General features: G+C 43.7%; 1 protein-coding gene and 1 long non-coding RNA gene across 3 annotated transcripts; one reads left to right on the forward strand and one right to left on the reverse strand.

The window, feature by feature from the left end:
* Positions 1-1,111: 1,111 nt before the first annotated feature.
* Positions 1,112-13,607, forward strand: galr2b (galanin receptor 2b). The gene is made up of 3 exons (XM_037087565.1): positions 1,112-1,582; positions 6,146-6,528; positions 10,987-13,607. The coding sequence occupies exons 2-3, from the start codon at positions 6,155-6,157 to the stop codon at positions 11,747-11,749; spliced, it is 1,137 nt and encodes a 378-aa protein (XP_036943460.1). The 5' UTR covers positions 1,112-1,582; positions 6,146-6,154; the 3' UTR covers positions 11,750-13,607.
* Positions 6,461-13,467, reverse strand: LOC119013240. Of its 2 annotated transcripts, XR_005072719.1 has the most exons (3): positions 13,331-13,467; positions 8,237-8,340; positions 6,461-6,575 (listed from the first exon to the last, which is right to left on the reverse strand). It is a non-coding gene; the product is annotated as an uncharacterized LOC119013240 (long non-coding RNA). The 2 variants fall into 2 exon arrangements; XR_005072718.1 differs by lacking the exon at positions 6,461-6,575 and having other exon boundaries at positions 7,103-8,340.
* Positions 13,608-14,442: the final 835 nt, after the last annotated feature.

Here is a 14,442-nt window from a genome sequence, read left to right on the forward strand (position 1 = left end):
TCGCAAGTGTTGAACTCAGCTCCCTTAAGAGCAGTTTAGCAGCACGTCCACATCCAAGTGACGTTCTTCTTCGGAGACATACAGAGATGCCATCTTTTTAAACACAGATGACGACAATACATGATGATACAAGCGAGAATATAAAACCCATCTGTATCAACCTGTGATATTGCAGTTAAATATTAAAAAATCACATAATACACAAGAATATAGAGGAGCAGCCATGTTAGTGGACACAAAACCGCATATTTTTGCCGAGACATGGGGACAGTAAGTTGTTTTTTGTGCCTAAACCTAACCAGCCCATCAGCACAGTGTTGCAACAACACACACGTTGAAACTGAAGCTACAGGGGCGTAAAAGTTGCAACATAAAATAACAAATCATTTATTTATTCTGGAGATTATTGGTAATCCTTCAGGACGACTTGGACTGTCAAACAAAGAAAGTCCTCTCAGAGTGCTTTCACGACTGTCACGTTGAGATTGTGATTCTGAGTGTGTGACGACGGAGACCCCCGCAGAAGTCGACCTTTTGTTAAAGAATAAAAACAGCCACCACTTTATATTTAGGTTTTTTTGCCAAATCCGTTCAAATATAAAGAACACCCCTGGACAGAGAGCGCTTATCAATATTTGGTCATGAAGATAAATAAAGATGAAAGTTAAGCAGTCTCAAGGCAGTCTAAGCAGTTTACAGCTTGTAAATATGAAAATGTCCTGAAGTGACTCTACGGACGGCGCGAGGTAGTTCAGTGGTTCACTGGAACAAAAGAAGAGAAGGAGAAATACGTTTTGAAGTATTATGTAATCACGTAATGAGAAGTCGTCTCGAGACTAAATGACGAACAGTCGCTGGATGATTTCCTGTGACTAATGAATTATTTTTCCCTCTGGGACAGAAAAGGGTTTTGAACAGAGACTGCACCGGAAGTCCCAGGCACCCGCCGTGACGTCACCCGACTGCTTTTGTTTTAAAAACCTTGGCTGACGTTGGACCAACACCTACACAGACAGTATTTGTTCTCCTGCGTCCCTCCGGAATTGACCGTCTAAATTAAATTGTGCTGCCTTTTAGCAGACGATGGTTTCACTTACCACACAACAGGCCCTGTTAAAGATTAATACAAACGCAAAGGTCACCGCCTCATTTGAAGAGCAGACTCATTTGCGTGCATGCGGCGACTCTTTAGAGGAGAAATCAATGTTGCTCAAAGGTAATTTGTCAGGGAACCTCCTTATTATGCGCTGATTGTGAATAGATTGCTGGCCGCTGCAGCCTCCCATCCATACCTTCGCTCTGCAATCCTTTTCTGCAGTGAAGTGTGAACATTAAAGTGAATGTGGAGGAGGAGTCCTCACATAGAGGGTGGAGGGGGGGGAGAGAGGGGATGGAGGAGGCGGGAGGCGGAGAAAGAGTAAGATAGCAGCAACAGAGGCAGATAGTGATGTGCTGTGGGAGAGCAGAAGCTTCAGTGTGCAGAGGATGAGCGTCTCAGCAGAGCAGGTCTGCCGGCAGCGTTGTTCTTAAACAGAGCAGAGCGCTTCGAGCTTCTGGATACCAGCCACCCGTCATCAGCCCGGTAGGTTGACCACAACCGGATCTGCATGCTGATTCTGTGTGGAGATGATGGAAAATGGTCCACATGGAACATTTGCAATTCAAATTCCTGATTTTTCTCTCTAAATGATTGTGATCAAGATGAGACGCAGAAAATGTTTAAGATGCTCGGATGATGCATAAAGTTGCGCTGTCCTCGCCGGAGGAAGATTAAATATTCATGCATTTTATTCACAACATAGTGATGTAATCTGCTGCCTCATCTGTGCCAGCTGATCATTTTATAATGCTGAGGACCCTCCTGTCAAATTAAGATGTTTCCCCATAGAGTCTGTGCTACATCTCCATCCTCCTCCTCCTCCTCCTCCTTCCCCTCTTTCTCACTGGCTCCTCTTTTTTTCATTACTCATTGTTTCGTTTCCAGAGGTTCTAATTTTCACCTCTCACCCATCACACTGAGCTCTGAAAAGTCTGCAAATCCCACAACCCTTCATGTCCCGCACGCTCTATTAGCAGCTCCAGTGTGTGTTTCCTGTTCCCTTGGATCTCCCCTGAGACTGTTGCACATGTTCTGCGCTGGCTGGAGTCTCTGCCCCTGATGTCCCACTGCAGTCGGGAAATTCAATATCAGCCCGGATTCTCCTCCCCCGTGGGAATAGAGGAATCAGACACACCACGACAGAGCTGCCACAAAGTCGGGCAGGAGGATTCCTCTGCAGCGTCAAGAAGCCGATGCTATAAAGCCGTCGCCGAACAGCCCCCTTTTGTCTCCCTTCCCTTCAGAGTGTCATTTCACTGTGATCAGAATATCCTCCTCATTTTGCCCTTAGTCACGATTCTGATTATGCAGAAGGGCTGGCAGAGTCTCTACTCAAAGGGTGTTGAAAGTTTAATAACATTTAATAATTCATCGGAGCAGGATATTGCTGAGATTTGAAGATGGGAGCAAATAAACACGAGGAAGGCTTGAGATCGTGTTCATTTGTTATGAATATCGATTCCCTGTGATTCAGTTCTTTAACAACAGTAAATCTGGCATTGATTTTTTTTAAATCGTTTCTTTTGAGACGAGCGTCCATAATAAAGCAAATCTGTCCATCTACGAGCCCTTTTGTTGCATTCTAATCTTCTCATAAATGATCACACTTGTACTGCCATAGATAAGGGGGGCGTTAATTAACCACGCGGCTTGCATATAGAGTGCTAGTCTGGTAATTTAGGTGGGATAATTAGTAACCTTCAGCTCAATTCAAATCACGCTACTTTCATGCTTTAGGGGGATTGCATGAATAGTGATCTCTGCTTCTTCTCCTCGGTCTAAAAATGGCTGTGATGGTTGCAGCCCTGAGTTTGTCGGAGCGTTGTTTTACAGAGAACGTGGTTATGTTGCGGTAATCTACAAGATAACAGAGCTGGATGGAAATCGATGGTTTGGGTTTTGGCAAAAGTGCCATTTCTAAATGCAAGTCACCTTTGATGGTGATAAGAAATACAGAGGACTGTCTACTGCAGAGCCGCTTATGAACAAGTGCTGCTTTGAAGAGTGAGAATGAGAGTTCCCTTCTGTTTTATTCAGGAACCTGCCCGAAGAGCTGATTAAATTTCATTTGAACTCCGATAAAGTGCTTCCAGCTGTCCGTCATTTTCTCCTGGCACTCGAAAGCTTCTAAGGGCAGTTGGCATAATGATATCAAGTACAGAGAGAGTGGAAGCCCTCTCTTGAAAAACCTCCAAAAAAAAAAAGGCTCACATCAAATCCAATCCAACGATCGATCTCAACTCTTAAAAATGTTTATGTATTTGCTGCTTAAAGGTTAAATTCCAAAAGATATCAACCCACCAATGCTCTGAACAGAGTGTGGTGCTATCGTCAAGTCGCTGAAAAGAACAAAACCAAACACATGGAGTTTGAAGTCTCAGCTGCTCATTAAATGTAGTTCAACATCGGGTTGAGCGAATCCTCCACTAATTAGACATCGGTGGCGCCACCACAGCCCCCATCATTCTTCATGTCCAAGTCTACTTGGTAATGGCAAATTGGGGGATGTCTGTGTGTGTCTGTGTGTGTGTGAACAAAATGGTATCTGGGCAGTTCGTGAAAATATCATCTTCCTTTCTTAAACATTTTACACCATGTGCCACCTTAGAAAATATAAGGCTCTCCAAGTACCATTCTGACTGATGGGAAAATACAGCAGCGTATGCCTTCTGCATTCAGCTGCATGTTTTGCACCATTTGCAGTTGTTGGAGCTGGTGAAGAGGCTGAAATAGTCACCAGCACTCTCATCTGGCTCACTGTTCTCAATTTCAGTTTCAGCAGTGGTGCTGGAAAATATGCCTCTCCTGCTCTGCACAGTTTCTACTTGAACCCACGTTTGTGGTGTTTCTGAACCTTCATTTTACTGCCATTTCACATCTCGCCATCACAGTTCCAGTTTAGCCCATAACCCATCGTGGACGACAAGTTTAGACTTCATGAGCAGGAAAGACACAACTTACTTAAATTTCATCGCAGTTTAAGTATTTTGATTGAAAGTTCTGCGGTACTTTGACAGCGTTTTGAAATGTTGGATTCCTCCACATACAGTTGTACATATTGATATTTCTACAGAAGATGTTGTATCAGACTCACCCTGACATCAGGATATAAGGAGGTGGAGGGGATGATGGTGGAGTAAAGTAAGTGTGAAACCACTGGATGCTGTTATTAGGACAATTTCCAGCCGTGTCTGTGGTGACAAAAATAAAAAACAGGTTTTTTTTAAGGCAAAACATGAAAACATTTCCTGACCCTAACCAGGTGGTTCTGGTGCCTTGTCACAGTATACAACCTACAGAAATGAAACGTCGTAACATAAATAAAAAGTCAAGTTTGAACATGAAGAAACATGTACTGCCAACATTTATTATTTGTGTTTATCACCCATGCACGAAGACACAAATTTTCCATTTTAACCTTTTTTTTTTTCTCACCAATATGCACAAATTTCAAAAACTTTCATGTATGGGCATGCATAGTAATATCATGAGGCACTCTGGAGAGAAAACGCTGTCTTGTTCCTGACTGTGTGTGAATGGCTGAAAGCGTCTCTGAGTGGTCGACAGACTAAAGAAAGTGCCGTATAAGCGCAGCCCATTCATCCAGCGCATAATTCCCTCGCAGATAGATGAGACTGATTACAATTTTGTTTGTGTCTCTCGTCATTGTGACTCAACAGCAAGAGACCTTCTTTACTTCTAAGAGTCAATTTTGCACAGGTCTCTATTTAGCAGTGTGACAATTTTTCAAAACACAAAAAGCCTGAAAGTGCACGGTGGAGACGTCACGAAGGTGGAACACATCAGAAGCTCCAGTATGACTCCATTTATGTCAGAAATTGCTATGAATAGAGGATGTGTTTTCTGGACTGAAAGTGAAGGTCTCTCTGTTGAGATGGATTTCTGCTCAACAATGTAACAGACAGTTCCTCAGATTGGAGGGGAGAGCGGCTGAATCACCTGCTGCCATCAGCCTGGCCCACTTTTATTCATATGTGAAGGCCACAAATCGCTGCAGTGTTACATCACTAAATGCCAGCAAACTTTATAGGTGACCCACTTTTCCACCACATCACTGTGACAGCAGCGAACCTTTGAAAAACAGATTGATCTAGCATCACTATTAAATTCAACATTTCAGTTTAAAGGTACTCGTGGAGTTTCTGAACACTTGGAGGATATGGGGCAATTCTTTTTATAAGTGGTTCAGCAATTTGTTTGCATCTCGTGTTGCCACGTGCATTTTGTTCTCTGTCGCTGCTGGGTTAAGTTTAGGTTAGGTTTAGGAAAAACATGGTTTGGGTTAAAAATATAACGTTTCAGAACGTTAAGCACATGTTTCAAAAGATGATCTCTCCCACATGCATGTTTCTCTGCTCCACTGATTTGCAAAACTACGACATTACAAAAACATGTTTCGGTCAGCTGCAGGAAATTTACATGAACGGAAACACAATGCATGGAAACTCAGTGTTTCAGCTTACATCAACTGTGCTGTGTTGGAGTCTTGTTTTCGAATGCCAGCCTGTCAAGTTCAGGTTGGCAGCCCAAGTCCGACTGTGGTTCACACCAATGACTTCAGTTTGTTTAAAAAGAAAACTCTGCTGCACTGCACAAAATCGGAACTTAAGACTAGAGAAAAGCTGCATGACGGCCCCTCTCGTGACCAAACAGGGAAAGTATTCCCTGGACACATCTGACAAAACATCAGCAGCCAATTAAAAAGCCGCCTCTCGCTCTTGTCTTATTAATGTGCATCGCGGCTCCACTGGGGCCTAATTGGATGAAGAAATCATCTGGTGTGTGCATGCTTGTCATCTTCTTCAATTTATCTTCGGAAGATGCGCAGAGAGCCATCTCAGGGAGCCACTTTGTCATCGTATCAATACCGACCGGCGGTGCATGAGCCCGTGCTGATTCTGGATTGGGAAATGCGATTTCGCAGCAGTGTTCTCACGACTGATGTGATTAAAGATTTCCACCCTCACAGTGGATGGTGATTAAGGTTTCTTTGATACAAACATCTACTTTCCTCTTCTATTCCAGACCTCCAGAATGTCTGACTTTGAGGATTTCAGCAAGCTGGGAGGACAGGCCAACGTGTCCGAGAGCTACCAGCTGAACCCCACCAGCGTGATCGTGTCGGTGGTGTTCTCCCTCATCTTCCTGCTGGGAACCATCGGCAACAGCCTGGTGCTCGCCGTGCTCCTGCGCAGCGGGCAGGTCGGATACAACACCACCAATCTGTTCATACTCAACCTGAGCGTGGCCGACTTCTTCTTCATCATCTTCTGCGTCCCGTTCCAAGCCACCATCTACTCCCTGGAGGGCTGGGTGTTCGGCTCCTTCATGTGCAAGGTGGTGCACTTCTTCATCAACCTCACCATGTACGCCAGCAGCTTCACGCTGGCCGCCGTCTCCGTCGACAGGTTCGTTCATCGCTATGTTTTTTTGTTTTTTTTTTGTTTTTTTTTTCCTGAAACCAGAAGAGAAAATTGCTTTATTGTGCACGTAATCAAACTGCAGTGCATTACGCAACACAAGAAGCACTAATTTCCTCCTACCTACCGTTCAAAACATGCAGCCACGATTTTCAAACGGCCTTGGAGTAATTATTGTTGTGAAACGAGAGTACGAGGGGCAGTGAAGGCCACATTTCCCATAAAGCCCCTTCCTCCCTTTCTGTTTGCAAACATCGCTGTTGCAAACTGCAGCAGTGATTATTACCATTATCAATTAAACCATTAATTAGTTTTGCATGTGTGGCTCGTGCAGTCCAAACCCCCACACAGGTAATCAGCATACAATGATTCAAAATACAGAGATATTCACGTCTGAGGGACTGGAAACAAACAATGTGCGACATTTTCAACATGATAATTCACAACATGATAATTACTGTTCTGTGTCTTCACCAACTGATTAATGAGAATCTCTCTCTTCACTGTTGGCAAACAATGGAGTGCTTTATAAACTAATTAATAAACCTTTTGTTACTGTAAGATTGCAACTAATATTTACACTTTGTAAATGATAAATACTGTGCACTTCATCTATAAACATTATTATGACGGTCATTATAAAGCTGTAGCTCAAGTTTTTTGGTTTGCTTAGAAACATTTGCAATTGCTCAATAAGTATTTTTAATTTAACATTTTAAGTATTTACTAAAGTTTACCTCACTATAAATAAGCAATGTGTTGATGGTGGTTATTACAGTGTTACTTTCAAATCACAAATGTTTGCATTCCCTGTGTTCAAATCTATTATGTAATATCTGCCTAAAAACGAAATATTTTCTTACCAGACGTAACTTGTACACGGATCGAGCTTTAGCTTTTGAAAACAACATTGTGTTATCTCTGAAATTCAACCACAGATTTCTCTTCTTCAATGTTAACACCGCTGTCCTCCACAAGGAAAAAAGGAAAAGCGAACAAATTAACCAATATTTATTCAGGGGCACTTAACAATTCATTCAAGGGAATGAATAAAGACATTCTCTGGAGTATGTCTCAGGGACTAGAGGGAGGGAAATTATAGACCGGGCACACAAAAGTAGTAATTACAAAAGAGGAGACTGCTGGAGTTTCTTTCCTGCTGTTTTGAACCTGCAGATTCTTTAGTGGTCCCCCAAATGCAGTGCAGATTCTCCCAACACTTAACAATAACTGTAGAAAACATTTGCTCTAATAAATGTTATTTCACATAAGCCCATTGAAATATTATAAATTCCTTGACAGAAATTAAAGCTGAAGCCGAGCTAATCCATTAAAATACGAGGCTACAGTGTTTGTTTTTCTTAACATCTTCTTGTGTTTTTTAGTCATTAGGCAAATGAGCTGGCTGTAACCGCACAGTATCATCAGAGCCTCTGTTTCCCTTGTGGGTTTGTTGTTTTCTTTTTATTATTGAATGTTGAAAGTTAACCTTGACTACCAATTAAGATATGATATCTGAATAGGTCGACTGCCAGTGACTCCCACAATGTGTTTCACTGTTCCCAATACAACAAGACCATTATAACACACCAGTGACTGGCACACAGCACCTTCATCATCCACTCGCAGTTTAATTTTGATTAGGAAAACATGGCGTAAAATAACTATGTCACTTATGCATGTTCTGTCACATTACTTATGGGAAGTAACTTCAGTATGGACAGCAGTCTCCTGGGTGAAAGTCCTTCGCCTGACTCCCTCACTTGTTGCCATGATAACAGCTGCCATCATTGGAGGCCACTGCCTAGAAAAACACAGCGTAACAAGCTGATTTCACTGATTTATTTCTGATGAGGTTGGCCTGGTCTTGACAGATTCACATCAAAATGTACGTTTCCCGCTTCTTAAGTCAGAATTTTCAGCAGATTAATGATGAGAAACAGGAATTCATGACACATCCTGCAGACATACATCATGAGGTAATGAATCAGTAAAACATATAAGTAGGATTTGTATTTCCTAATGTAACATCTTCCCTTCCAAGTACTCTCAGTGATTGTGTTTGTTAATGGGACTCATATTTACATCTCATTAGTGTGAACAGGTTTTTAAATAAAATGAGTATCGAGCCTTAAAAAATCATTACGGATGGCCGTGAGGAAGCTTTTTATCCAAGTCTGCACTTCGTTTCTTCACACTGTGAATTCTTTCTTTGATTAATAACAAAGAGCACTGATCACAGACCCATTTGGCCCTGCTGTATCTGTAATTGAATATCTTCTGAGAATCGTGCATTATCCCCTGGCTGAAAATGACTGCACCCCTCCGACTCCAAAGTGAACGCTCATCCCTGTTGTCGGGCAACACTGGCAGCTCCGTCAATATGCACAGAGTCGGTGTTCAGCTGCCCTCTGCAGCCGACACACTCTGGCTGTGTTTACTCTACAGAGGATTGAATAGTTTCCACAGCCCGGCAGCGAGACGTTCCCTGCTCCGTTTGGAACAGAGCAGAGAACGTCGCAGTTGTGAGGTTAATGAATTTCTGCTGTTTTTTTCTTCTTCAGTTCCTGTCTAACAAGTGTGGGGGAAAAAAAAACCAGCAGGTTATAGTTACACTTTAGGACCAGGAAACCCCAGCAGGGATGAAATCACTGTTCAGCCTGGATGAGCAGCGGCGCACACACACACACACACACACAAACACACACACACACTCGCACAGCCTTTTGATGATCGAAAGTCTCTGCTGCTGCAGTGTGTGCCGCCCACTCACTCACATTCACTGTGATTTTATGCCAGAGAGAAATATCGATATGAAAATGACTCCACATAAAACAAAACAATTAGGCGTTGCAGTTCTAACGAGGGATTTGCACTTGAGCTCTTCTGCAGTTTATCTATTAAGGCTGCAGTTTTAAACATCGAGCCGTTCTCTTTAGTCTATATTCAAACAACGCGTCTTTTCACTTTCAAATTGTGTGCAGTGGATACACCAGACCGGTCCCTCCCTTTTTTGTGGAGTGCCGATGCGGGACACGGTTAACATCGTGGAGCACTCAAACATAAAAGTTTAGATTAAAAAAAAACGTTGCGTATGCTCTAGTTATCTACTCAACTGCCTGAGCTGTTAAAGTACAAACTGTAGCTCCTCAGTATAAGTGGGTACTCACTCCACATACTGTTGGAAAGCTGCAAGTCTTGTGATTCGATCCACGCCATTAAAAGATACAACCACAACAGCAGGACCACCAACCAAACGACCAATTACTTGTGAAGCTTTGACAGCTCACCCATGCAGGTCTTCCACTGGTCCATTAAAATCCGACAGAACAGTCCTGTTATACTCCCAAAGATCCAGTCGGTCCGACAAAGTAGAACATTTACTCCAAAACACAGTAATGCATCCATGAATAGTGACAATCTGCAATCGTGTATGCAGTTTTCTGTCCAAACCTTCAACTTATTTGCGTTGTATTATCAATATAACACGATGATCACAGTCTTAGCTTTTGACCGTCACCTCATTCGACCCAATATGCCCTGACTGAAGCCAACAACAGCAAAGGTGCGTCCGCAGGTCGGGTCTTACAAGTACCGTGAAAACTCTTGGGCAACAATCCAATACGAGCTCCGAGAAAAATGACTCAGACAGCATCTGGGTTCAAAAATCATTAACAGACCGATAATGTATAGCAGACATCTGACGTCTGAGTGGCAACTGTCCGAGCCGCTGAGCCCCCAGATGTGACAAGTAGGCTCAAGGTATCCTTTTGCCTTTCATGTGCAGCATAAATGTCTTAAGCCCCATTTTAGCGAGACTTCACAGACCAGAGAGAGGCTGCTGCTGCTGCTTCCTCTGACTCTGGAGAGCCAGCTGAAGTGTCCTGTAGCACGTGGATAGGGAGGACATGGATTTACAGCTTAATCAGAATCTCTGCCTCGGAGGGGAAAGAGGCCGCGGTCCCCCAAGGACACCCTTCCCCTCAGAGGACCGCTCATAAAGCAGCATGTCGAATATGAGCGCAGGTGATGAGGAGGCAATAACACACGAGAAGGAATGTGTCGTCAGATTATTGAAGGGGAGCCGTAAAAACACCACCCTCAGTTTTTCACGATACCTCGTGATGCATGATGGGATTTGTGCCTCTAACACCTACCTGCACAGCACAAGGTACAAACAGGTTCTGTGCTATCGTCATGGTGATGCATGGAGGATGAGTATCCAGCAGAATAACAACAACAGGAAACCCACCAGTGGATGTGGTGTGAATGTTTATCATCTAAAACAGAACCCTTCAGAGGGAGCCGTGACGCCTTAAACGGTGAGTGTGGAGGTGGATGCTCCCTTCATGTGATCAAATTGTTGGTGAAAGACACAAAAAAAAAATCCCCCGTCATGTCCTCTTCGTCGATGATATGTGAGTGTATTGTTTTGTGTCTCTGCAGGTATCTGGCCATCCGTTACCCGCTGCGCTCCAGAGAGCTCCGGACCCCGTGTAACGCGGTGGTTGCCATGGTGGTCATCTGGGGTCTTTCCCTGGTCTTCGCGGGTCCTTACCTCAGCTACTACGACCTGATCGACTACGCCAACAGTACCGTGTGTATCCCCGGCTGGGAGGAGCAGGACCGGAAGGTGCTGGACACGTGCACCTTCATGTTTGGGTACGTCATCCCCGTGCTGATCGTGAGTCTCTCGTACACTCGGACCATCAAGTACCTGTGGACGGCGGTCGACCCTCTGGACGGCATGTCAGAATCCAAGAGGGCCAAGCGCAAAGTCACCAAAATGATCATCATCGTCACCGTGCTGTTCTGCATATGCTGGCTGCCGTACCACGTGGTGATCTTGTGCTACCTGTACGGAGACTTCCCTTTCAATCAGACCACGTACGCCTTCAGGCTCCTCTCTCACTGCATGGCCTACGCCAACTCCTGCGTCAACCCCATCGTGTACGCTCTGGTGTCCAAGCACTTTCGCAAAGGCTTCAAGAAGGTGTTCAGCTGCATCCTCAGTAAAAAAGGCAGAAATAAGGTTCATGTGGTTCATGTGGCCAACACCGTGCCAGGGTTCGAAGCTGGCTCCACGGAGGTGTCGCAGATGAATGAGGAGCACGTGCGGCAGAATGAATGTGAAATGATTAACAGGCCGATGCCCGAGCCAAGAGAAGCCACGGTGACACTGAATTTGCCCTTTCAGCGGCAGACTTGACAAGTGATTCAGCTCTGCTGAGTACAGATTGCCTTATGTGTAAGACACTGCAGCAATTATTACAAAAAATGTGCAAGCTTCTCATCATGATTCACACTTTTGGTGGCAAAGGATCAGGGCACAGAAATGTGTTTTAACATGGCGGCTGTGGCTCAGGACCGAGAGTGGGTCGTCCACCAACATGTCCGCTAATCGGAAGGTCGGCGTTCGATCCCTGGATCCCACAGCGTCATGTCGAGGTATCCTGTGGCGAGATACCAAACCCCAAATTTCTCCTGATAGCTGGTCCATTGGTTTGTGAGTGTGTGTAGACGGCTGAGAATAAAACAGGGTGCTTTGGATAGCGAGCGCCGTATCGCCTCTGATGGGCAGGTCAGCCATCACGGTATGAATGTATGTATGAGTGGGTGAATGAGACGAGGGCTGTGAAGCTCTTTGGAAAGCCGATAGAATAGAAAACAGAGTGCAGTTCTGTTGACCGTTACAGATCTGTTAGGGTTAGTCCACTAGCAAAAATGTGTGCTTTAGCCAGATATTACTTTCCAGAATTCTCCACCATCAGACACACACTCGATCAAAAAGGTTTGTATTTACTAAAAGTGGAAAAGTCTCAGCATGTCCCGTGTCCACCACTTGCCTTAACCATGGCTCGCACTTTGGTATTTATTCAACTTCTCTTCAGCATTTGAGAATCGACACCATCCCAGCACTTTTTTTAAGAGCAGCAGCAGAATGTGTCTCATCGTGTTACAGCACGGTTCAGCTTTTTCAAACGGCCCAGCTTTGGATTGAGGGCAGTTCCAGAGCACCACTCAATCTTTGGGTGGTGTCCCGCTCAGTAAGTCTGACGGGAAGGCGTTCACATCTGCGAAGTGGTGCTTCTCCTCCTGTCCGTCCTGTACCAGCCAACACAACACCGCAGTAATTCCCCGCTGCACGTATGACTGTACGTATGTTCTGCTACTCAATGTTTTTTTCGGGGGTCTATAAGCTCAATTATAATCTTCAATTTAACCTTTTGCGACTAAATGCGACTCCTATATTCAGGTTGCAGTGTTTCTAACTGCCGCAGGACGTTATATAATCTTTTGTATCTTGCATGCAGATGCTGTTCTGTCTTGTCAAGATATTTTCACTGGTATATTTGAATTAGATTTTATGACATAAAAAAAAATAACCACTCTCAGAAAAGCTTATTCAGATATTAAAATTTAAAAATTTGGATCTGGAATCTGGTGTAGCATACTCAGAGGAGGGCTTGTGTCTTTTTTTTGACCCCACCGGACAACCTGTCGTTTGCTTTACTTGTACTCCACGATGATTGTATTCACGGCATGTTTTTCTCTTTGGTGTAATATATATATATATATTTAAAGTTGACATGTTTATCAATGAGTGCACTTAAGCATTTAACGAATTGTGCTTTTTTTTCCAAATGTGTGTATTTTGAGTATTTAAACTTCTCAAAGCTGTGAACACCTTCGGTTTGTTTCTCCAAATCAGATCCTCAGAATCTCTCTCTGTCTCGCTCTAAGCTTGTGTCCTACCTCACAGCTTTAAAACAGAAAAAAAAAAATCTACTCGCCTCTTAGTTGTGTAAGATGTAATTTTCCTCTTCAAAGAATAATCCCCACACAGAACATTTACCCCTCGCACTGAAAGGTTTATGTCCGGTGTGTTTACTGTGATTTTTTCCCTCTGCAGTGTGTACTTGAGTGTCTCTCTGTTCGTTTGGTTTCATGACGTCACAGCCTGTAGATTTAAAGATTGCGTATATATTTAAAAAGATATTTATCAGAAGTGGTTTAGAGAATACAATGTACTTGAATGACCAAATAAAATATTTTCTGCTGTGAGATTTCAGCGGAGGTTTGATTCAAATGAGGACGTGCGCGGAAATCTAAAAGATTTCCATTAAAAGATATCTACGCACAGGTTTAATCATCTAACACAAGCACCCTGCAGACATGTCTGTGTCCGGCCTCCTCGCTCTGAGCGCTCTGCCATTAATGCTCTCGTTTGGACCAATGAAGGGGCCCATTAACTTCTAATAAATGTAATTTAAAAGTACTTTCATGCTACAGCTGCACTCCGTACAATGTCTCAATAATTGTTTGCTCCCGTGGATGCACAAATTGAGATGGCCTCACAAAGCGCACGTAATATTGAGCAAGTAATGCTGCTTGTGCCGACGGCGAGCGTATAGGTCAGCAAACACAAAACCAATTAGCTCACTGAATATTTTTAGCTTGTGCGGCTCTCATGAATATTTACCTGTTGGTTCATATATTGACTTTCATTACAGCTTTAATGGAGCGAGAGGTAGCAGATCATCCCGCAATTACAGGAGAAATAGCGCAGAAAAGTGCACACAGTTGAAAATGTTTAGAGTTTATCCGTTAGCCACCTAGCTACCTAGCTGTTGCTCTCACGCAAGAGGCGAAGAGATCATGTCATCATGTCAACAAATTATTTTTAATCATTCAAACCATTGTTTCAAACCATAACATCAGGTGTTTTTTACCCCTCTTATGATTCTAAAAAGATTAATTCATGACCACGGTGTGAAGGTCGATGATTCACAATATAATTACTGGCCTCTCCGACCCTCCGTAGTTCTGCCAGCACGACATAAAGAGACGCACCGACCCGCGCCGACTACATCTCCATTAACCGGAGAAGTTAAATGTACC

This window comes from Acanthopagrus latus, chromosome 23 (assembly GCF_904848185.1).
Source record: "Acanthopagrus latus isolate v.2019 chromosome 23, fAcaLat1.1, whole genome shotgun sequence".
NCBI lineage: Eukaryota > Metazoa > Chordata > Actinopteri > Spariformes > Sparidae > Acanthopagrus > Acanthopagrus latus.

Bases quoted from the DNA above. Each gene is read 5' to 3' on its own strand.
- galr2b (XM_037087565.1), top strand. From the start codon at position 6,155: ATGTCTGACTTTGAGGATTTCAGCAAGCTGGGAGGACAGGCCAACGTG. The intron at 6,529-10,986 runs GTTCGTTCATCG...GTGTCTCTGCAG, and splicing joins GCCGCCGTCTCCGTCGACAG to GTATCTGGCCATCCGTTACC.